This window comes from Bufo gargarizans, chromosome 9 (genome assembly GCF_014858855.1).
Source record: "Bufo gargarizans isolate SCDJY-AF-19 chromosome 9, ASM1485885v1, whole genome shotgun sequence".
Taxonomy (NCBI): Eukaryota; Metazoa; Chordata; class Amphibia; order Anura; family Bufonidae; genus Bufo; species Bufo gargarizans.
The window spans coordinates 154549714-154575200 of NC_058088.1; the positions used below are offsets into that span (position 1 = coordinate 154549714).

The 25487-nt window shown below is 48.4% G+C and overlaps 1 protein-coding gene across 1 annotated transcript in view; it reads left to right on the forward strand.

The window, feature by feature from the left end:
* The window catches only part of ASTN2 (astrotactin 2), an 859422-nt gene that overhangs the window by 442779 nt on the left and 391156 nt on the right, over positions 1 to 25487 (forward strand). The window contains exons 7-8 of the mRNA XM_044306147.1: positions 22747 to 22831; positions 24294 to 24368. Coding sequence (XP_044162082.1) covers positions 22747 to 22831; positions 24294 to 24368 — 160 coding nt within the window. The remainder of the gene's footprint in view (positions 1 to 22746; positions 22832 to 24293; positions 24369 to 25487) is intronic.

The following is a 25487-nucleotide window of genomic DNA, read 5'->3' on the forward strand; positions in this document are numbered from 1 at the left end:
TAGAGATAAAGAACATAAATGAACAATTGTGTGCTTGGGCACAATGCTTGGAGACACTGGGGGAGATTTATCAAACTGGTGTAAAGTAGCACTGGCTTAGTTGCCCATAGCAAGCAATCAGATCCCACTTTTCATTTTCCAAAAGAGCTGTGAAAAATCAAAGGTGGAATCTGATTGTGCTGAAGAAAACCTTTTTGTACATTGCTCCTGTGTTGGTTGAGCCTAAAACTGTGTGGTTCGACTAATGTACTCTAGATTACAAAATCTGAGGTGCAGTTTAAGAATGAACTGAAGTAAGAATCTCTCCTCTGTTGATCGAAGTAAAGGTCTTAAGTCTCCATCGGGGACTTGAATATTGAATATATTCTGATTACGTTTGCCACAGACTTCAGTAGAATACAGTTGCAGTCTATGGGATTTTTGCAGACTGTCTGTAAAGTTCTGCTGCAGACACTGCATGCATTTTACTATGGCAGGCCTAAGAGCCTTCACAAGGCCCCAGGCTGCCATAGCAACTGATTTGAAGCCCCATGGTCTAGGGAGCTTCCATCCTCTGTATTCTACTATCTTTATTAATACAACTGTGTACAGTGGGAATCAGTGGCAAATGAATGTATGCATACAATTGCTTAATTCCTTCCTGACACAGCCATTTTCCATTTTTGAGTTTTTATTTATTTATTTCTGCCTCCCAAAAACTAAAACATTTTATTTTCCTAAAATGTCTCAAGTTGCTACAATAGCGCTCCTTGCTAGGCTGTACCTGGCGTGGCTGCAGTAGGGCAGCAGAACCGCACCAACTGCTGCACTGAGTAAAGGTACTACAATATTTTATAATGATACTGCGCCTATAACATGCCTATATACTTTGTGTCATACCACGTATCCTCCACAATACAGAAATCCCTTATTATATTTTGTTTAATTTACCTTGCGGCTGGTTGTTCTCTGCTGAGTTGTGTCTTATTCTTTGCAATCAGTCCAGGATCCCACGCTGAGATGGACAGCTATGCTTGCGTCCACAGTTTACACCCCGGTCGGTGGTGTAGTGCTGTGGAAGAAAGGATTTTTTACATCTCATGCATTTTTTGCACGGATAAAAGCCACAACATTGTCCTTCTCTTTTAGTACGTGTTTCTCTGCCGTTAATAGTTTCTGTGCACCGGTTTGTGGATGCAACTAGATTGCCTATGTTTCTAGCTTTGCGGAATATACATTTTAGTTCTGCTGGGACAAGTTCACCAATAATTTTATAATTTTCACGTACATGTACGTGAGGAAATATGGCTTTTTGCCGCGTGCATGTACGTGATGTGATCGAGTGGGTGTTACTGATAGCCGGGCCCCTGCTGCATCCGCCAGCATCATGGTCAGCAATGACAGTGGCAAGTGCGGGGTTTGCAGCATGAGAGGGCTCCCTCTCCCTAACTCCATCAGCCCCCCGAGCTGCGATGACAGGGGGCCGATGGTTGCCATGGAAGGCCCGATGCCTTACACAAGCATCGGAGCCTGCCAGCTACGGAAGCCCAGGAGATCCAGCCCCTAGGCTAAGTCTCCTAGGCAACTGTCAGCGTCTTACTGTGACGCTGACAGTTCAATTCAGTAAAATACATACCCAATCCTACATGCTACTACAAACACCCCCCCATCTTCTTCCCCCACCACTACCATCACTGCCTGTTAACCTCTTAGCAACCTACCACCACTCTCCCCCTCTACACCAGAGGACTCCATCTTTCACCCCCTCCCCACATGACTACCTTGTCCTTCACCACACTCCAGGTGAAGAAGGAACTACAGAAATTCAAGGTGCGTAAAGCTGCAGGACCAGACGGCATCAGCTCCAGGCTCCTAAAGTGCTGCTCAGACCAACTGTGTGGCATCATGGGTCACATGTTTAACATGAGCCTGAGGCTGGGGAAGACCTCCTGTGTGGTACCAGTGCCAAAGACCTCACACCCAAAAGACCTCAGCAGCTACAGGCCAGTAGCACTAACCTCATACTTGATGAAGACCCTCAAGAGGCTGGTTCTCAATCTTCTTCACCCCCTGGTGAGGCCTTCATTGGATCCACTGCAGTTTGCCTACCAGCCTGGCATCGGTGTGAATGATGCCATAATCTACCTCCTACACCAAGCTCTAACTCACCTGGAGAGGACTGGAAGCACTGTGAGGATCATGTTTTTCTATTTCACTAGTGCTTTTAACACCATCCAACCTGGACTTCTGAGGGACAAGCTGGAGATGGCAGGAGTGGACCACCACATGTCACATTGGATACTTGACTACCTCACAGAATGCCCACAGTTTGTTAAATCTCAGGGTTGTGTCTCTGACAAGCTGATATGCAGTACGGGGGCACCACAGGGAACTTTGCTGGCACCGTTCCTCTTCACCCTCTACACTGCAGACTTCTCCATCAACTCCCCGGGCTGCCACCTACAGAAGTTCTCTGATGACTCTGCCATAGTCGGCCTTATCACAGGTGAGGATGACTCAGAGTACAGACAGGGGACACAGGATTTTGTGGACTCGAGTCAGCGGAACCAGCTCCAGATCAATGCGGGCAAAACCAAGGAGCTTGTGGTGGATTTCCGCAGACACAGGCCCTCTGCTTTGGTTCCAGTGAACAGGGAACGGACATTGAGGTGGTGGACTCTTATAAGTACCTGGGTGTTCACCTGAACAACAAACTGGACTGGAGCCATAACACGGATGCTCTTTTCATAAAGGGTCAGAGCAGACTCTATCTGTTGAGGAGACTGAGGTCCTTTGGGACTCTCCTAAAGACCTTCTTTGACTCAGTGGTGGCATCAGCCATATTCTATGGTGTGGTTTGTTGGGGGAGCAGATTATTTGTGGCTGAGAGACAGAGATTAGATAAGCTCATTAAGAAGGCCAGCTCTGTCCTAGGTTGTCCCCTTGATCCAGTGCAGGAGGTGGGTGACAGCAGAATCACTGCTAGGCAATGTCTCCCGCCCCATGCACAAACCTGTTGTGGAGCTGGAGAGCTCCTTCAGTGACAGACTGCTGCATCCTAGGTGCACGAAGTAACGTTATCGGAGGTCTTTCCTCCCAGCAGCGGTTAGGTTTTCTAACCACCACTGTTCCCAGAAACCCAGTAGTGAATTTGTAAAGTAAATTCTGTGTTATGTTTTTCTTATATTTTAATCTTTCTAATTGCTCCTTGTGGCGAAACCAACCTCGCCACTGGGTTTTGGAGGGGGCTGTTTGCCAGCCTCTTGCCCTGGGATTATGGTCCCTTAAGTTATTGGGTCTTAAGGCACTTGGGACTGAGCCCTCTGTCCCTGGATTGCATCCTTTGCCTTACTTGCTTGGATTTTACTATTCCCATGGTGAGAACAATGGATGAAGCACATGGTGAGAACAATAGATAGCGGCCATTTTAACTCACAGACACTGTTCTGACTTTTCAACACGGTGCTATCTTGCCTGTATTTGGTGCACAGAGACATCATTAAGTAGTTTTAAACTACCAAACAGGGGACACATTTATTAGTGACTATTTTCTGTATAACTTGTATATTTTCGGTGTAACTGGCATAAAACTGTATCTTCCAAACTACTGAACGGATGTGGGTGAATTTTTGATATGTGGTTCACCCAGATCCCCCGGGTTCCGAGGATCTACTGGTTATGGGGTTATTGCATGTTTTAGGGTTCCTGTGATATGTTTTATAAAACTGTATTTCTCTGCCTTTGATAATTATATTCGCCATTCTGTTCAATAATCATCACCGGCAGAGGGGAGGATTTTGTGTGGGTGTGTTTCTATTGTCCCATTGTGTGTTTAAATGGTGATGTCTGTCCTGTTGTCTCCACATGTGTATTGGCGATCTCCCTTTGTCCTGAGAGATAATTGGATTGCCCTCGGTTGTCTCCGGGACAGAGAGGAGGAAACCATGATGCATTGTGGGGATGTGTTGTATCTGTCCTGTATTTGTCCTGTATTTGCAACAACAGTAATAAAAACCAGGCTGGGTGTGCCAGCACGTCATACCACTGCTTGACCCTCAACACGGAGCCTTGTCTCGTTATTGGGGGGATTCCGTGTATGCTGTTAGAGACTGATTGCCAGGAGTGTAAGCGGATTGTATGCTTTTCCTGTTCGTCTGCTAGCAGCTATTCGCGAGGTTCCAGTTTGGAGTACTATTTTGTATCTAGTTCAGGAGTTTGGTGTTCTGCAGCAGCTGTGCCTGTCTCTCAGAAAGGGGCATATCGCCTAAACGGATTTTAACCCCTTGTCTGCTGAAACGATCCGTTACACTCCTGTTATGAATGTGTTTGCTGCTGTTATGCCAAAATTTCCCCACTGAGGGACAAAAAAAGGGACTTTTCTTCTTCATTTTCTGTCCAAAAATTAAATATGGCTTTTAGAAAATGGAGATGCTAAAACATGATTTTTTTCAAAAATGCTTTTATTGTGTAAAACTAAAATACATAAAAAAATATTAGGTATCGCCATGTCTGTAAAAACCTGCTCTAAAATATCACACAACATACCCACTTAGGCTACTTTCACACTAGCGTTCGATCGGATCCGTTCTGAACGGATCCGTTCTGAACGGATCCGATCATATTAATGCAGACGGAGGCTCCGTTCAGTACGGATCCGTCTGCATTAATAACTTAGAAAAAATTCTAAGTGTGAAAGTAGCCTGAGCGGATCCGTTCAGACTTTCAATGTAAAGTCAATGGGGGACGGATCCGCTTGAAGATTGAGCCATATGGTGTCATCTTCAAGCGGATCCGTTCCCATTGACTTACATTGTAAGTCTGAACGGATCCGCTCGCCTCCGCACGGCCAGGCGGACAGCTGAACACTGCAAGCAGCGTTCAGCTGTCCGCCTGTCCGTGCGGAGGCGAGCGGAGCGGAGGCTGAACGCCGCCAGACTGATGCAGTCTGAGCGGATCCGCATCCATTCAGACTGCATCAGGGCTGGACGGAGGCGTTCGGGTCCGCTCGTGAGTTCCTTCAAACGGAGCTCACGAGCGGACCGACGAACGCTAGTGTGAAACTAGCCTTAGTTGAACGCTGTTAAAAAAAAATAAAAAATTATTGTGCCAAAATAGCCATTTTATTTGTCACCTTACCCCAAAAAGTGTCATATTGAATGAAAAATGTACCCAAAAATGGTACCAATAAAAAAATGTCAGCTCTTCCTGCAAAAAAACACGATCTGCAGAAAAATTTAAGAAATGTAGCTTTCAGAAAATGAAGACACAAAAACATTATTTTTGTTTTCAAAAATGCTTTGTTATGTAAAACTGAAACAACAAAAAAACCATCTATAAAAGCATCACATGATCTATCCTGTCAGGAGAACTCCGTAAAAAATAAAAATATAAACTGTGCCACAACAGCCATTTTTTGGTTACCTTGCCTCACAAAAAGCATAATATTGAGCAATTAAAAATCATATGTGCCCCAAAATAGTACCAATAAAACTGTCACCTCATCCTGTGGTTTATAAAACGGGGTCACTTTTTGGGAGTTTCTACTCTAGGGGTGCATAAGGGAGTCTTCTTTCCAAAAAATGTGACATGTCAACTTAAAATTATTCCAGTAAAATCTGCCTTCCAAAATCCTTATGGCATTCCTTTCCCTCTGCGCCCTGCTGTGTGCCCTGTGGGGATAAGTGGGTGCAGTACAGAGGCAAAACACAAGTTCGTAATTCAAACTTCAGTGTTTATTCACACATGATGCCAAAAACAAAACAGTGTTGGTGCTACTTCAGACCTAATGGCAAGTTAATATAACAAAAGTCACCTTGGTGGCAGTTCTTCCTTAGAAAGTTTAAATACAGGCTTTAGACGGCCTGTTCCCCTGACACATGGTTCTCCGCTCTCCAGGCCAGCACAGGCCTCAGATCCCAGCACACAGACCTCCTGAGATCCACTGTCAGACGGAGGTAATCCTCTGCACCTGGCAGTGCTGGCTGGTTTTATGCCTGGTAAGACCTGGCCTGGAACATGGGGAGTAGTCCCCCACCCAATACTTTGACTACTCCCAGTAAGAGCTGACCCAGATCAGCTATTACAGCCATGCTAAGTAACAAGGTGTCAAACAGCAACTGCTGCTGACACATAAAAACCGGCTCTTACTCCACTGAGGCCAGGAACCTCGGTGACACGTACCTATCATCCACGATAATTCCTTGTACCGTCTTACGTACCTCCCCCTTTGTTCAACCCTGAGGGGGTGAACATATACCATACAGTATATTCAGGACAGGGCATCTGTGTTTCCTGCCCTGTGTTCTACTGAGAGCTTAAAGTTTTGTAAGTACAGGAACCACCTGGTGACTCGGGCATTTCTTTCTTTGGCCTGGCTCATCCACATTAGAGGGGAGTGGTCAGTTACCAGGCGGAATGTTCTCCCCAACAAATAATAGCAGAGAGACTCTGGTGCCCACTTGATAGCCAGGCACTCTCTCTCCACTATACTATATCGGGTCTCGGCTGGAGTGAGCTTACGGCTGAGGAAGACAATGGGATGCTCCTCCCCGCTGACTTCCTGAGAAAGTACAGCACCGAGGCCTAGTTTGGAGGCATCGGTCTGTACTATAAACTCCCTTTTGAAGTTAGGCATCACCAAAACCGGGGACCTGCACAGGGCCGACTTCAAAGCGGAGAAAGCCTCTTCCGCCCGATCATCCCAGCAAACCATCACTGATTAGTGTCCCTTCAAGAGCTCTGTCAATGGCGTGGCCACCATAGCAAAGTGGGGGACAAACCTCATGTGATAGCTCACCATTCCCAGAAATGAATTTACTTGCCTGGTGGTGACAGGTCGGGGTCAACCTCAGGTACCTGGTATGGTTTTAACCAGACTTTGGCCTGAGGTTCCGTGACAATGTCATGCTGGATTGTGGAAGTGTGTCCAGGGAGGTCCGAGAACACATCCGTGTTCCGACTAACGAACTCCCTGGCCTCCTGAGCCTGTTTAGAGTAGAGGTTGTCAGCAACTTTTACAGCGGCAACACTTCCCTTGCATCAAACAAAGGGGCTGGAACCTCTTCCCCTAGAAAACCTGGACCTAGGCTGTCTTCCATAGAGGTCTCCCTATCCTTCCACAGCTTAAAGGGAACCAGTCATGTGGATATTTGATTATAATCTAACTAATTATATACAATCATTAACTACTAAAAAGTGCCTTAGATGTATTCACTTACTGGTGTGACAGATGGTTACTTCATAATATACACAAAAAATATACCACATGCCGCATGCTAATAATCTGATTTGAGTCCAGCGTGATGTCATTGAGTCCAGTGTTTATTTAATTCAGAAATATAGCCACTCCCCTGCCCACCTGCTGCTGATTCATATGGAAAAAAACTGTCATTCAGCAGCAGGTAGGCGGGGAGAGTCAGGAGCTCATAAATATTCATGACTCATCATTATCAGCTGGAGCTTTTCAATACAAGATGTTGGCAGATTGACTGGGTCAATTAAAAAAAGTGACCCAGAATTTTGCTAAGAGAATCAGTCACTTATTTATGTTGCCCTTAGTTAGGACACCATAAAACTGGTGATAGGTTCCCTTTAAGTAAATTAACATGGTAAATATGTTCTGGCTTTCGCCGCCCTGGCTGGTGTACCTTGTAGTTTACATCTCCAACTTTCTTTAGTACCTCGTAGGGCCCCTGCCACCTAGCCAGGAACTTACTGTCCACAGTCGGTAGCAGAACTAAAACACGATCACCCAGGTTAAAGATCCGTACCTGAGCCTTCCGATTATAGACCCGACTTTGGGCTCGCTGAGCTGCCTCCATATGCTCCCTAACAAGAGGCAGCACTGTCTCAATCCGTTCTTGCATCTGGGTAACGTACTCGATAACACTTTTATGTGGAGTGGGCTGTTGTTCCCATGCCTCTTTGGCTACATCCAAGAGACTGCAAGAACCCAGAAGAGTCCTGGGGTACCTCTCGCACTGCAAACATGAGATAGGGCAGAAGAAGGTCCCAGACTCCCAGTACTTCCCATCTTTAGACACCACTTATTTCAACATATTTTTTAATGTTTGGCTAGACATTTCTACCAGACTGTCTGTTTGTGGATGGTAAACAGACATCTGTAGCTGTTTTATGTGCAGCAACTTACAGAGTTCCCTCATCACCTTGGACATAAAAGGGGTCCCCTGATCAGTCAGAACCTCTTTAGGAAGCCCCACTCGGGAGAACATTTCCATTAGCTCTTTAGCTATCAGTTTAGTCGATGTATGTTGCAGTGGCACCACCTCCGGGTACCGAGTGGCATAGTTTAGGACGACCAAGATGTGTTGGTGTCCTCTAGCGGACTTCGGTAATGGGCCTACGAGGTTCATAGTGATACGCTCAAACGATACCTCGATAATCGGGAGAGGTACCAAGGGACTACAGAAAAGGTGCAGGGGGCTAGTATCCTGGCAGGTCAGGCAAGACTTACAGAATTTGTCCACCTCCCTAAACACACTAAGCCAGTAAAACCCTTGCAGAATCCGGTCCTGTGTTTTCTGCATTCCCAGATGACCCCCGAGAACATGTTGGTGGGCTTACTCTAACACGAGTTTGCGATAAACCTGGGGCACCGCCAACTGTTCAATGGGTTCACCACGCAGCTGGTTTACTCGATACAACATATTCTTCTGAACTACAAAACGGGGGAACACCAACTCTGCCCCAGCTTGTTGTGGTTCATCATCTACTATTAATACATTTTCCCAGGCTTGGGATAGGGTGGGGTCCCTGTGTTGTGCAGTACCAAAATTATCCCCAGAGACATTGAGGTCTGCCAGCTAAGGCCCTGGCGGCAAGTCCTCCACGTCTCCCACCATTACACTCAGTGGGATTGTCTCCCTCTCTTCCACCGAAGTGGTGGTCACTCCTACCGCTGGCCCGTCGGCCTCGGGTTCCCAGGGTTCTGGCCTCTTCGTGGAGCAAGGCCACTCTGCTGGGGTTACCCCTGTCTCATGGATATCAGTCACTTTCGTAGCAGGCCGGGAAACCAGGGAAGTCTCTCCCTATTATAAGTTCGTAGTGAAAGTTTGTGTCAACTGCCACTTTGTGAGTCCACCTGCTGGTCACCGTGGTTAGAGCAGTGGCGGATCCAGAGCCTGGTCTCGGGAGGGGCACTTTCAGATTATTTTCTGTCCGCCGCCACAAAACAATGGTGCTTATAGAACAGACTACACAGTGTATGCTATATGTGTATAACAATCATATTTCACATGAACACTCACAGTTACTTGGCTTGGCCCTTGGGGATCTCGGACACCACTTCCACACTTTGGCCGGGGGCTCGGCGGAGCTGATGTGTTTTATCCTAATGAGAAAGATTTCATAATAAGGATTTGGAGAAAGGGCAGAGGGATAGCAGAGCAGGGAGAGGCTGGTGCTGCTACTAGGGGGCTCATACCATAGGGGAGTAATAAAGCCCACCATAATGCCCCCCCCCCAGTAGAAATAATTCTCCTTATAATGTGACAGTGCAAAAAATACCCCCTTGTAATGCCCCCAGTTGAGCTAATGTCCCCATAGTGCCCCCATAATGTGCCAGTATAAAATACCCCTATATAGTGCCCCCAGTAAATGACCCCATAGTGCTCCACACCCTCCTTCCTCCTAGTGCCCCTCATAATGTACTAGTATAAAATGCTCCAGTAGATGCCCTCAGTGTCCCCCATAATTTGCAAGTATAAAATACCCCTTCTTAGTGCCCCCCGTAGATGACCCCATAGTACTCCTCTCCCCCCTTCCCCATAGTACCCACCATAATGTGTCCCAGTATAAAATTGTACTGTACAGAGAGCCCATATAAAATACCCCTTCTTTGTGGCCTCAGTAGATGCCCCTATAGTGCCCCCAATCATGTGCCAGTAATAATAGCCCCCCTGTGTGAGTAATAGCAGCCCCCAGTAATAACAGCCCCCCCTGTGCCAGTAATAACAGCCCCCAGTAATAACAGCCCCTCTGTGCCAGTAATAACAGCCCCCAATAATAAGAGCCCCTCTGTGCCAGTAATAACAGCCCCCAGTAATAAGAGCCCCTCTGTGCCAGTAATAACAGCCCCCAGTAATAAGAGCCCCGATGTGCCAGTTATAACAGCCCCTCTGAGCCAGTAATAAGAGCCCCCCTTTGCCAGTAATAACAGCCCCCAGTAATAAGAGCCCCCCTTTGCCAGTAATAAGAGCCCCCAGTAATAGGAGCCCCCAGTAATAAGAGCCCCCAGTAATAAGAGCCCCTCTGTGCCAGTAATAACAGCCCCCCTTTGCCAGTAATAACAGCCCCCAGTAATAAGAGCCCCCCTTTGCCAGTAATAAGAGCCCCCAGTAATAAGAGCCCCCCTTTGCCAGTAATAACAGCCCCCCTTTGCCAGTAATAACAGCCCCCTAGTAATAAGAGCCCCCCTTTGCCAGTAATAACAGCCCCCCTTTGCCAGTAATAACAGCCCCCCTTTGCCAGTAATAACAGCCCCCAGTAATAAGAGCCCCCCTTTGCCAGTAATAACAGCCCCCAGTAATAAGAGCCCCCCTTTGCCAGTAATAAGAGCCCCCAGTAATAAGAGCCCCCCTTTGCCAGTAATAACAGCCCCCCTTTGCCAGTAATAAGAGCCACCAGTAATAACAGCCCCCCTTTGCCAGTAATAAGAGCCCCCAGTAATAAGAGCCCCCCTTTGCCAGTAATAAGAGCCCCCCTTTGCCAGTAATAAGAGCCCCCAGTAATAACAGCCCCCAGGTGCCAGTAAAAGTATTGTATATAATGAAAAAAAAAAAAAAAACACATACTTACCTCCATGTCAGCGATGCGATGCAGGACTCTTCTGGCCTGTGTCCCACGCTGTATGGCTCAGGCGGCCTCTGATAGGCTGCGGGCACTAGGCCGGCAGCCTATCAGAGGAAGGGAAAGGGACACGCCTCTCCCTTCCCTGCCGCAGCACAGGCAGGCATCTGTATCGCTGTCCTGAGGACGGCGATACAGATGACTGGAGATGAGCGCTTCCACAATGGAAGCGCTGTCAGAACCTCCCAGGGAGCCAGTAGTGGGATGAGGAACCCACTGGCAGTAAGCAGCTGACAGCCCAGAATGCGGTACAAGTTTAGGGATAATCCAAGAGGGGTAGTCAATGTCCAATCCGGGTCGAGGCAGGCAGCGAAGGTTCAAGGCGGAAGACAGTCCAGGGGTCAGTAGCCGGGAAGGATACAAAGAAACAACAGGCAATAGAAGGATCTGCAGGGAGGCTAGGTGTTCACCATAAGGTGGAATAACTCAGCAATGAACCAGAGCTCAGGCCAGGTCTTTATAGCCAGGGAAGGTAGGAACCACCCTCCCCAGGAACCAATGGCAGGCGAGGAAGGTGGAAGGTGTGTACTGGGAATCTCCCTCAGCAAGGCTCACACCTGACAGCCGGATAATGCAGGAACTCTATGCACCCGGAAATGTGCGAGCAGCCTGTGTACTGCGCACACGCCGTGCACCCGCACCTCGGGCACCAGGTGTTCTACCGAGCTGAAGGGGAACCCGTGCCCTGCGCCGTGCCCGTGGTCCCAGAGTAGGGGTAACACCCCCTGCTTCCTGACAGAGCCCCCCACCAAGGAGCGGCCTCCGGACGCGACCCTGGGAAGGCCTCTCGGGGTGAGCCCGATGGAACGCCCGCACCTTGGCGGCCGCATGGACATTCCCCAAGGGCTCCCAGGAACGCTCCTCGGGACCGTACCCCTTCCAGTGGATGAGATACTCCAGGACCCCACGCCGGCGGCGGGAGTCCAGGATCTCCTGGACTTCATACTCATCATCGTTATTCACCTGGATGGGAGGTGGTGGAGCAGGTGCCCGGTCCGGGAATGGGTTGGCACGGTGTGGTTTCAACAAGGACACGTGGAATACCGGGTGGATTCCCAGGGAAGTAGGCAACTGGAGCTTGGCTGCAACGTTGTTGACCATACTCACGATCTCAAAGGGACCAATGTAACGGGGTCCCAGTTTTCGGGAGGGACAGGACAGCTTGAGGTGCTGTGTGGAAAGCCACACCTTGTCCCCGTCTTTGTACCTGGGGAATTCTGTGCGTCTACGGTCTGCCTGCATCTTGTGCCGCTGCTGAGCGGCCTGGAGTTGTTGCGTTAGGGTCCGCCTCAGTTCTCGTAGGAGCCGGAGCCGTTGAGCCACTTCAGGCACTGGGACATCAAGGGGGAGATCCGGGAGAGTTGCGGGATGATAGCCGTAGTTGGCATAGAATGGTGAGAGCCCGGTGGAGGAATGAAGCTGATTGTTGAAGGAAAATTCCGCGAAGGGGAGATGGCTCACCCAGTCGTCTTGTAGATGGGATGTGTAACAGCGAAGGAACTGTTCGAGAGTTTGGTTGGTCCTTTCGGTCTGCCCATTGGACTGGGGGTGATAGGCAGAAGACAGGCTGCGAGTGATATGAAGGCTACGGCAAAACTGGGTCCAAAAGCGGGAGGTGAATTGTGAGCCCCGGTCTGAGACGATGGAATCAGGGAGCCCGTGCAACCGGAACACGTGTTGGAGGAACAACTCTGAGGTTTTTTGGGCCGTCGGGAGACCGGAGGTCGGAATGAAGTGGGACATCTTGGTACATCTGTCAACCACCACCATGATGGTGGTACAGGCTTGTGAAGGCGGTAAGTCCACAATGAAATCCATGGCTATGTTGCGCCATGGAAGGGTTGGCACTGGCAGAGGCTGTAATAACCCAACAGGTTTTGAGGTGGGACGTTTGTAGAGTGCACACACGGAACAAGACTCTATGAAGGAGCGTACGTCGGCTGCCAAAGAGGGCCACCAAAACTGACGTAGGATGCATTCCATGGTGTTGCGCCTACCTCGGTGGCCTGCTGTGGGGTGGTCATGGTGATGCTGTAGTACAGGCAGTCGCTGGGAGACTGGGACGTAGATCCACTGTTGGTGGTAACAAAGCCCCTGCTTCGTTGGCAGATGGGCTGCCTCCTCTGGAGCTGGCATGCTGGCCCGTCGGATCCTCTCGATCAAGGAGTGTTGGGTGGCTAGAAAGTATGCGGCTGGCAGGATCGGTTCCGGAGGTGCAGGATCGGCCTCGGAGGAGCACATACGGGACAAGGCATCAGCCTTGCCGTTCTTGGATCCCGGTCGATAGGTAATCTGGAGGCGAAAACGGGAGAAAAAGAGAGCCCACCTGGCTTGTCGAGGACGCAGTCGCTTGGCACTGCGGAGATATTCGAGGTTGCGATGGTCGGTGTACACCACCACAGGGTTTTCGGCTCCTTCCAGCAAATGTCTCCATTCCTCCAGGGCGTCCTTGATAGCGAGCAGCTCCCTCTCACCCACATCATAGTTGCGTTCGGCCCCGGTGAGTTTGCGGGAATAAAAGGCAACGGGATAGGAGAAGCTGCTTCTCCCCTTGGACCTGGGAGAGAACAGCCCCGATAGCCCCCTCGGAGGCATCGGTCTCCAGAAAAAACGGGCAAGAGGCGTCCGGTTGTACTAGTATAGGTGCCTGTGTGAACAGCCTCTTAAGGTGCTGGAATGCCTGTTGGACCTTCGGGGTCCATTCAAACAGGGTGTTGCTCCTGGTCAGAGCAGTGATGGGAGCGCAGATCGCTGAAAAGTTCCGAATGAATCGGCGGTAAAAATTGGCAAAACCAATGAACTGCTGCACCATCCGCCGATTGCGGGGGACAGGCCAATTCTGGACGGCCTGGATCTTCCTGGGGTCCATCTCCACTCGACCTGGGGATAGGATGTAGCCCAGGAACTCAATGGACGAGACTTCGAAGGTGCTTTTTTCAAGCTTGCCATAGAGACTGTGGGTCCGCAGACGCTGGAGCACCGATTTGACATGCCGTTCGTGTTGTGGCAGTGATCTGGAGAAGACAAGGATATCGTCCAGATATACCACAACATGGGTATCCAACAGGTCACGGAAGACGTCATTGATGAAGCACTGAAATGTGGCAGGGGCGTTACAGAGCCCGAAGGGCATGACAAGGTACTCGTAGTGCCCAAACCGTGAGCGGAATGCTGTCTTCCACTCATCCCCCTCCCTGACACGAATCAGATTGTAGGCCCCACGGAGGTCGATCTTGGTGAAGAAACGGGCATCCTTGACTCTGTCCAGCAAGTCGGGAATGAGAGGGAGTGGGTACCGGTTTTTCTTGGTGATGTCGTTCAGGGCCCGGTAATCGACACAGGGCCGGAGACCCCCATCTTTTTTTCCCACAAAGAAGATGCCGGCCCCAACTGGAGAGGTCGAGGGACGGATGAACCCCTTCGCTAGGCTCTCCTCTATGTAGTCCTTCAGGGCCCTGGTCTCGGGTTCGGACAGATTGTACAAGCGCCCGTACGGCAGTGGGGCTCCAGGGAGCAGGTCAATGGGGCAATCATAAGGCCTGTGTGGCGGCAAGGCGTCTGCTCCTTTTTTTTCAAAAACGTCTGCATAGTCCCGATATTTGTCAGGTAGTCTGTGTTCAACGGTGCCCAGAACCGCAGGAGGGCTTGGAGCCGGAGACGCGTGAACAGGAGAACCGGAGGGGGGCGTGAAGGTGATGGAGCCAGAGGTCCAGTTAATCGTGGGGTTGTGTCTCCTAAGCCAGGGGATGCCTAAAATGACTGGAAACAAGGGGGAAGGCACGATGTCCCACACGATCTTCTCGGAATGGTAAAGGCCGATGCGGAGGAACAAGGGATGTGATTCCATGGCGATAGGTCCCGTCTTTAGGGTGCTGCCATCCACCAGATGCAGCTGGGATGGGTTCTTCTTAGGGCGCAACGGGATGCCTAGTTGGGAAGCCAGATCCTTGTCCATAAAACAGCTGCTTGCGCCCGAATCAATGATGGCAGAGAGATCAATATTGTTGTTGCCCAGCTGCAGGGAAACAGGGATGGTGAGATGAGACGAGTTGTTATACATAGGTAGGTTAATGCATACCGTGGGTGTCTCCGGCCTACCTTCGGTAGGTTTGATGGGACAGTCCTTCAGGAAATGGCCCGGTTTTGCGCAATATAAACACAGATGCAAGGTTCTTCTCCTGGTTCTCTCCACCGTGGACAGGGGACCCCGAACAGCCCCGATCTGCATCGGCTCCTCCTGGTTACCGTCTGCTGCCACAGGAACAGGAAGCCTTAAGGGTTCCGACCGGCGCTCCATTAGAGGCGGGGTCTGTTGTCGCTCCTGTCGTCTTTCCCGGAAGCGGCGATCCAGGTGGGTTACTGAGTCCATCAGGCCCCCCAAGGAGCCCGGCACCCCAATGCGGGCGAGCTCATCCTTGAGCTGCTCGGACAAACCGATGCGGAATTGGTCAATCAAGGCCACCTCGTTCAAGCCCGTATCCGGGGCTACCTCGCGGAATTCCATGATGTAATCCTCCACTGGACGTCTGCCCTGGCGGAGGGTGCGCAAGGTACCCCTGGCGGTTGAAGAACGCAGGGGGTCATCATAAAGTCTTTGCATAGCTGCGGCAAAGGACTTCCAAGATGCCAGCACTGGGTCATCGGCTAGTAGGAGTTGGTGCGCCCAGGTCTGGGGAGGCCCTGAGAGCAAGGAAATTGCCGTGCGTACCTTGACGAAGTCCGTGGCATATGTACGTGGCTTCAGGGAAAACAACAGCTCGCAGGAGATGATGAAGGAGCGGTACTTCCTCCGATCTCCTGAAAACCGCTCAGGGAGGCTGACTGACGGCTCGCTAGAGACCACTTCCAGGGTGCGCGCCGGCGTAGGGGGAGGCGAGGGTGGTAGCGCGGTGCGCTCTGCGATGCGCTGCTCCTGTGTGGCAACCCTCTGCAGCAGGTGCTCATGACTCGCTTGCATCTCCTGAAAGGCCTGCGTCATGAGGTTAAGTTGCTGGGTCATGGCCGTCATGGGATCCACTGCTATAACGGGTTCCATGGTGAAGGCTGAGTTATTATGTCAGAACCTCCCAGGGAGCCAGTAGTGGGATGAGGAACCCACTGGCAGTAAGCAGCTGACAGCCCAGAATGCGGTACAAGTTTAGGGATAATCCAAGAGGGGTAGTCAATGTCCAATCCGGGTCGAGGCAGGCAGCGAAGGTTCAAGGCGGAAGACAGTCCAGGGGTCAGTAGCCGGGAAGGATACAAAGAAACAACAGGCAATAGAAGGATCTGCAGGGAGGCTAGGTGTTCACCATAAGGTGGAATAACTCAGCAATGAACCAGAGCTCAGGCCAGGTCTTTATAGCCAGGGAAGGTAGGAACCACCCTCCCCAGGAACCAATGGCAGGCGAGGAAGGTGGAAGGTGTGTACTGGGAATCTCCCTCAGCAAGGCTCACACCTGACAGCCGGATAATGCAGGAACTCTATGCACCCGGAAATGTGCGAGCAGCCTGTGTACTGCGCACACGCCGTGCACCCGCACCTCGGGCACCAGGTGTTCTACCGAGCTGAAGGGGAACCCGTGCCCTGCGCCGTGCCCGTGGTCCCAGAGTAGGGGTAACACCCCCTGCTTCCTGACAAGCGCTCATCTCCCTGTGCCCCGCTGCCGCCGCCCGCCGCCAGCTCGGGGGGGGGGGGCAATTGCCCCGTTGCCCCCCCCCCCGGATCCGCCACTGGGTTAGAGACACCAGGGCATTGGGATAGTCTTTTTAATCCCCATGAATGCAATGACCCTGGCTTTCCGGCCAGTATACTCAGCGGACTGTAACCAGGGGAGCCCTATCTAGGGACACCAGACTCCATGAGTCCAGCAGGGCCTCCGCTGGAGTGTTTCCCGTTTCCACCTGGCACAAGTGATTTAGAGTTTCTAGGGGTTCCTGCTGCACACAGCTTCCTGGCATATAACGACTGATGGAAGCCATAGTTTGTGTCCATGGGTTCCACCTGATGTGGACAGTCATCTCATACATGGCCAGGCTCCTGACACCGCCAGCAGACTATCGGATCTGGGTCCATAGGGGTTACATCCCGGGTGGGTTTGGTTGACACAAGTCCCCCTCCCAAAAGAACCCCCCTGTAGATTCCAGGTAACCGCATAGCGTTCCACCAGGTTGACCATATCAAGGGCATTACTTGGAGAGACCTGGCTGATCAATTGCTGGAGAGGGGGTGGCAAAGCTCTCCAGAACATATCAGCCAATAATCTATCCAGCATAGCCATGGGACTCAGCACCTCAGGCTGTAGCCACTTTTGCAAAAGGTGCAGTAAGTCATAATACTGGGGTCTTGTGGGTTCCACCGGCTTAAACCCCCACTGATGTACCCGCTGGGCCCAGACCAACACATTCACCCCAGTGTTGCCAAAATCACTTTTTGGTAGTCAGCTGCTTGATCGTCCGGCAAGTCAAAATACACCCGCTGGGAATCGGATGCCAGGAACGGAGAGACGACCTCAGCCCACTAGTCTCGGGGTAGCTTCTCCCTTGTGGCCACTTTCTCGTACATCGCCAGGTAGGTTTCGATGTCATCTGCGGGTGTCATCTTAGGAATCGCCGCACGTACTGCCTTCCGGGCATCGTGGACGCTCGGAGTTGCTCCTGCTGTCTGCAAAGCCATCACGTATTGTAGCAGCAACTGGTTGGTCTCTTGCTGCTGCTTGTTAGCCTCCTGTTGTTGCAGGTTTGTCTCTCGCTGCTGCAGATTAGCCTCCATGAGGACCTTCACAACAGCCTCGATTTTGTCGTGGGACATGGGTTGTAATATCGCTGGTTTGATGTATTGATGTATACAACCGTGCCCAAAAATGCAAACCCAGCCTCACTGTTCATGCACTCATCCTCCACCAATTGTGGGGATTCGCTCTGGTAGTTAGGATAAGCGGGCGCAGTACAGAGGAAAAATACAAGTTTATAATTTAAACTTCAGTGTTTATTCAAACATGGTGCCAAAAACAAAACATCACTTTTGCAGTGTTGGCGTTACTTCACACCCAATGGCAAGTTAATATAACAAAAGTCACCTTGGCCACAGTTCTGCCTCAGAAAGTTCAAATACAGGCTTTAGACAGCCTGTTCCCCTGACACAGTGCTCTCCGCTCTCCAGCCCAACAGAGGCCTCAGGTCCCAGTTCACAGACCTCCTGAGCTCCACTGTCAGATGGAGGTAATCCATTCCACCTGGCAGTGCTGGCTGGTTTTATGCCTGGCAAAGCCTTGCCTGGAACGTGGGGAGTAGTGACCCACCCAGCACTTTGAATACTCCCAGTAAGATCCGTCCCGGATCAGTTATTATAGCCATGCTAAGTATCAAGGTGTCAAACAGCCACTGCTGCTGACACATAAAAAACTGCTCTTACTCCACCGAGGCCAGAAACCTCGGTGAAACGTTCCTATCATCCACGATGATTCCTTGAACCTTCTTACAGCCCTTACAGCAGTTTACCACCACATGTGGTGTGTTTCTGTAAACTGCAGAATCAGGGTAATAAATATTCAGTTTTCTTTGACTGTTAAACCTTGCTGTGTTACAGGGAAAAATAGATTAAAATGGAAAATCTGCAAAAAAAAAGTCAAATTTTGAAATTTCCCCTCTATTTTCCATTAATTCTTGTGGAGCACCTAAAGGGTTAACAAAGTTAGTAAAATCAGTTTTGAATACCTTGAGGGGTGTAGTTTGTAAAATGGTGTCATTTATGGGGGTATCCACTATGTAGGCCCCACAAAGTGACTTCATAACTGAACTGAACTGAAAAGTGGGTTTTGGAAATTTTCGTAAAAATGCTTCTAAAATTCGAAACCTTCTAACTTCCTAAAAAAAATAAAAATATGATGTTTACATAATGATGCCAATATGAAGTAGACACCTGGGGAATGTACAATAGCAACTTTTTTTTACGAGGTATCACAATCTGCTTTGAAAGTAGAGACAATCAAATATAAAAATTGTGAATTTTTTCTAATTTTCTGTAAATTATGAAATTTTTTTATAAATAAAAGTGAACCATATCGACTCAAATTTATCACTAACATGAAGTACAAAATTTCACAAGAAAACAATCTCGAATCGCTTATATAAGTAAAAGCGTTCCAGAGTTATTACCAAGTAAAGTGAAACGCCAGATTTGCAAAATGTGGCTTGGTCCTTATGGTGAAAACTGGCTTGGTCTTGAAGGGGTTAAAGAAGACTTTTCAACACAAAATGCAATGCAATCTGAAAGCGCCATGATATAGAGCAGGGGTCAGCAACCTTTGGCACTCCAGCTGTGATAAAAATACAACTCCCTGCATGCACACTTGCTTGTCTGTTCTCAGAACTCCCTAAGAAGTGAATGGAGCATGCTGGGAGTTGTAGTTTCACAACAGCTCGGGTGCCGGAGATTTCTGGGCAAAATGAGCTTAGAAGATTGATGTATAGTTTTATGAGAAAATATTCAGTACAACCTGTAATTTATCCATTTATATCTCTGCTTTTTCCACTTCCTGTGAATACATATCGGCACAGGAGGAGGGGTTACCAGTGATCCACACAGTGCCATCAATCACTGATAACTCCGCCCCTCGTGTGCCAATAGCTTTTCACACATATAGTTTTGTGGGAAAAGATTCAGTAAAACCTGTAATTCATACATATACGTCTCTGCTTTTTCTACCTTCTGTGAAGATTAGTGGTACAGGAGGGAGGTGTTATCAGTGATTGATAGCATTTTGTGTATTAGTGTACATAGAGGGATAGCTGTCAGTCACTGATAACTCCTCCTCCTTGTACCGATAGCACTTCACAGGGCTGCAGATGTAACTGTAAAAATTACAAGTTTTACTGACTCTTTTCTGACAAAAAATAAATAAAATAAAAAATATATATATATATATATCAATCCACTCAGCTTCTCCTGCTCTATAACATGGTGCTTTCAAAATGCAGCATTTTTTGGTGACAGGTCCCCTTCAAGGTTCTTTGCATGAGGAACAATATAATGTCATCAACAGAATCGGCCCACCAGGGCCCAGGATTTTATCTATGTATATTATAAGGATTTTCTAATTGAAAAGACACAAGCTGTTTTATGGAGGCCTGCATCTGTAACTTTTCTTGACTGAATGTATACTGGCAACCTGTACTTTACAGATGGATCATGATTGTCCATATTGCTTCCTTTGCTGGCTGGATTCATTTTTCCATCACATTATACACTGCTTGTTTCCATGGTTACGACCACCCTGCAATCCATCAGTGGTGGTCATGCTTGCACACTATAGGAAAAGACGCTGTCCTATGTGCGCTCCCATGGTCCTGGCCACCAGAGAAGCCTGCACTTTTTCCTATATTGTGCAAGCACAACCGTTACTGATGGATTGCAGGAAACTAGTATAATGTGATGGCAAAATAAATCCAGGCAGCAATGGAAGTAATATGGACAATCACAATACATTAGTAAGTGCCTTGCATTAACTTTCTCTACATGATAAATGCTATTTGCTTGAGTGAGAGGACCCCTTTAATCTACCTTACAGTGGGACTTCTATTTAAAGGGAATACGTGTTAAATGCAATATTTTTTTCCCTCAATTACATGTATAACTGTAGAACAGAATGAATATATTTAATAGTTTTGAATTGTTGGTTCTATTTTTTTTTATGTTTTAAAAACTTCCCGGCGGCGGTATATTGGAGGCATAAGCTTCCTTGCTGTATTATGTATACAGACGATGCAGAAGAGTGCGTATGCCTTATGGGAGCTGTAATGAATAGGAGTTCATGCACAACTAGGACTGTTCCATTAATCCTGGCATGTGCTCGAAAAACAGGCATGCTCAAACTGTGGCCCTCCATCTGTTGCAAAACTACAGCTCCCAGCAAGCCCTAATAGGTGTAGGCTGTCCATGCATGCTGGGAGTTGTAGTTTTGCAACAGCTGGAGGGCTGCAGGTTGCGCAGCTCCCTGCTCTATAACCAGGGCCGGCTCCAGGTTAATGTGGGCCCTTGGGCGATAAATCTCAGTGGGCCCCCCATGCAGTATATTGACCCCACAGTAGCCCTCCATTTAGAATAATGATCTCTAGTCACCACCCATTCAGAATAATGACCCCCCAGTGGCCCCCACACTGGGGGTTATACTGTATGGAGGGGGCACTGGGGGTCATTATACTGTATAAGGGGCCCTCACGAGCTAGAACTGACTGGGCCCCACAGCAAATTTTTGTACGAATCCAAAATCCCCCTAGTGGGTTCACATCACGTTTTTCTTTCCGTTTGATCTATACAAAAAAGGTACTGTATACAAATGTGCAGCACGCCACATTTTTGTATCCTGCAGAGTCCAGTAAAAAATACATACGTTGTCCATTCACACGTCCGCAAAATGGGTCCGCATCCGTTCCGCAATTTAGCAGAACAGGTGCGGACCCATTCATTTTCAATGGGACCAAAATGTGCTGTCCTCATCCGCATTTGCGGATCCGTACTTCCGGATCCGCACTTCCATTCCGCAAAAAAAATAGAACATGTCCTATTCTTGTCCACAATTGCGGACAAGAAAATACATTTTCTATGAGAGCGCCGGCGATGTGCGGATCAGCAAAACACATACGGACGTGTGAATGGACCCTAACATATATGTTTTTTTACTATGGAACTGTATGGTCTGAGGCATTTATACATTTTTGGTATACATTAAACGGATGGCAAAAATGTGATATGAACCCAGCCTTAGTGTCAGAATAAGCACTAGTACACAGCGGGACAGAGAGGGGGGCCGCCATGTACTGGCAGAGCATACAGCCTGGTCCTGGTGGTCAGCAATCTGCAACTTTTCCCCAGTCATGCCAGGTCTAAAAAAGGTGGAGTAGGCAGGAATGGGGATACAGTTATGGCCATACAGTTATTGGATAACACCTCCATACAGTGACCAGATAAAACCGCCATACAGTAACTGGATAACACCGCCATACAGTGACTAGATAGCACCGCCATAAAGTGACCGGAAAAAATGGTATAAGAGGGCACAGTACATGGAATGACTAGGGGCACTGTACAGGGTATGGTAAGAGGGCAGAATGCAGGGTATAAGGGGGCATAGTACAGGGTGGAGGGCACAGTCACGTGACCCTGTGACATTAGAATGTCCTTATAGTGCACAGTCTAATTCTGTCTGGAGACAGCAAGGCCTCCGTGAGGATGGGCTAGGAGAAGGACAGGGGTAGGAGTCATGGAGGCAAACTGCTTAATGAGGCAGTAAAACAACCAAATAGCATGAAGCTGTGGGTCTACTATAGCATGCAGCAGCAACTTAAAGAGTTCCCTGACACCCCCCCTCCTGTCCCACAGAAACGAGACAGTTACAGTGCAGACTCACATACAGACGTGTCTGCATCTCTTCACACTTCTGCTCCGCTGGGGTCTCTCTCCTCCTCAGGCAGCATGTCCTGTGTAGAGGGTGCATGTCTGAAGCTCCACAGCATGGAAGCTTGTAAGGGGGACAGCGTCAGCTGGACTCTGCATGCTGCTGAAAAAGGCTTACTAAGCTCCATGTGCTCCAGTAATGAGCGCTTCCATCTGTATTGACGGAGAGCTCATAGCAGCACATTGGGCCCCCCCAGGAGCAGTGGGCCCCGGCACTTGCCCGGGTATGCCGGGTGCTGACGCCGACACTGTCTATAACATCCCCATACAGGTGAATGGAACTGGTTCCAAAATGTGACCATAACATAAGGAGTTTACAAAGAACAGGTTTTTGTTGCCTATTATGTTCCATATTGTTGATGTGTGTACAATTTTATTCTCTGCATTTCAACTTTTTGGGAAAGATCGCTGATTACACTGGTTGAAAACCTCTTTTTACTGACTTGTGATTATAAATTTGTCCACAGGGGAATGCAGTTGTCACGATGGCTACTCTCCCGATCCAAACCATCCACATTTGTGTGTACGTAGTGACTGGGGACAAAGCCAAGGGTATGTTCCTTTATTACATTGCATGCTGGCTGATATTGAGCTGCATATAGTATATCTGAAAGCTAAGATCAAGAAATGCTAGAATCTGTGTACGGTTTATGATTTTCACAGCTTTGCACTGACCCTGAATGGCAGGTACAGTAAATCATATTAACTAGTGTTGAGCATGTGGACTTCGATCCGAATTTCAGGGAAAATTTGATTTGCAGCCGAATTTCCTTGTGCTTCGTGGTAGCGAATCGATTTTCCCTGAATGGTGGTAAAAAATAAAAAAAAAGATCATACTTAACTAATCCGTTTGATCGTATTGATCGAAGATCTCGCATGAAATCCCGTGCATGGTGACGTATGAAGTCATCACGGGGCACAAGATTTCGAGCCGGATCTTCAATGACGCGGCGGCTGGCTCTTCGCTATAAAATGGATGAGGTAAGTATAAAAAAAAAATTAAATTTTATACTGCAATACCAATGTAAGATACTGCGATCAGCTATGAATGCGACATCTGAGGGGTACAATGACGGGGGGCGGCACAATCACCGCTCCCTGTCATTTGCTTTTAATTCCTTAGTGACCAGCCTGTTTTGGGCCTTAATGACTGAGTGATTTTTTTTTCATTGCAGTTTTTAATGCTACATATTACTTACTGATTTCCTTTTATTAACTCTTTGTGGGAGGGAGATGGGGAAAAAAATACTGCCACTGAGTTTTTACGCTATAAATTATGCTATGTTCATTTTTCTTCATAAATAACACGATAACTTTACTTTTTTTTTTTTTATTCTTTGCACATTAAAAACCCTGGAGGCACTGACATCGGCACCCCATGATCTCATTCATGGGGTGTTGATGGGAAACAGAAGGGAGTCTGTTCTCCCTGTAATCACTTATATGCTGCAGGTGCTATTGCCAATGGCATGTACGGGGTTAAACGGTCCGGATCGGTGCTTCTGCCAGTCCGGGATGTTAGAGTAGGAGCGCAGCTCTCATGTAAGAGACTTACTTACTAAGGCCTCATGCCGTTGCCTGGTCGTGGCCGTATTGCAGCCCGCAAACAGCAGGTCCGCAATATGGGGGCACCAGCCGCGTGCTCCCCTCATCACGGATGCGGACCCATTCACTTAAACATGTTCTATTTTTTTGCGGTGTGGACGGATCACGGACCCATTCAAGTTGAATGGGTCTCTATCCGTCCCGGCCGCCGCACAGACGTTGCGGTCCCCAATGCACGGAACGGCCGCACAACAGCCGTGTGCATGAGGCCTAAGACTGAGCCACCATAAAAGGGCATATTGGTGGTTACTAAGGGGTTAAAGAGACTGTTTGTTAGCACTGGCAGCCATGTGTCTACCCATAGCATATATGTCACTTTGAGATTACTAATACGGGCTTGACCTTAAAGAACTTGAAATGAGCTTTATGGCACATTCTAGATGAATAAATAATCCTCCATTATTTTTAGGCCATGGCCATACAACACTCTGGAAAGAGGCTATGACCTGGTGACAGGACAGCAAGCACCCGAGAAGACCCTCAGGTAAGAATTTGTGCTATAAAATGAGAGTCTATATATTGATTGTATACAGTATATGGTATGTAAGCTATTTTATAGTATTAATATTGGGGGATTTAATAGTACAGAAAAGACATGCAATTCTACACAGTTTGACACATGCCAACTTATTGGGTGGAATTGATCCAATCTGGCTTTTCTAACACCAGTTGATCTACTTAGAAGTGGTATTGAGAAGTGATAAATAAATTGTGACAGAACGTGTCTTATGTGGGGACAGGAAGTCAGTTTCTCTATTCATTCCTATGAGACCGACATTGAGACTCCATAGGACTGAACAGAGAAACTGACTTCCTGTCCACACATAAGACACTGTGTCGGTTGGAGAGTCAGTGTCTCACATGGCACAGCTGAGAACCAGAAGGGTGTGAAGTACAGTCCCTGGTAAAAAGATTTAAAAAAGCAAAAAGATAAGATTATTTTTGCTAAAATTTGCATCATGTACCTTTCTAACAGGCCAGAGAATAAACCTTTTTTGAGAGTGCTTTCTTAAGTAAGTTAGGTCATGCAGGCCCTTTACCATGCCTTGCCTTTTTACAAAACTCACTTAAATTGTTAGTATTTTTTTTATAAAATTCATAGCAAATGTATCTGTATAGCTCCACCTGCTCTTAGTTCTATTTCTTTTTTCTTTGTCCGACTCACTGAGATGGCCATGCATGCTCAGTCTCATCCTTCAACTGCCTCCTGAGCTGTGATGGGGAGAGAGCTGCAGCAGAATGGACACACCCCCTGAGCTGTGATAGGGAGAGAGCTGCAGCAAATGGACACACACCCTGAGCTGTGATAGGGAGAGAGCTGCAGCAGAATGGACACGCCCCCTGAGTTGCAGCAGAATGGACACTCCCCCTGAGCTGCAGCAGAATGGACACGCCCCTGAGCTGCAGCAGAATGGACACTCCCCCTGGGCTGTCACCTTGATATAAATCTAGCAGAGCGATGAATGGGGAGATCTCTGGATCCATGTGAGGTACAGGGCTGGTTCTAGCTTTGTTATAAAGAGACTGTCATGTACTATATGATGTCTGATTATCATTTTGTACATTAGTCATGGATAACCCCTTTAACTACATTTGTAATATT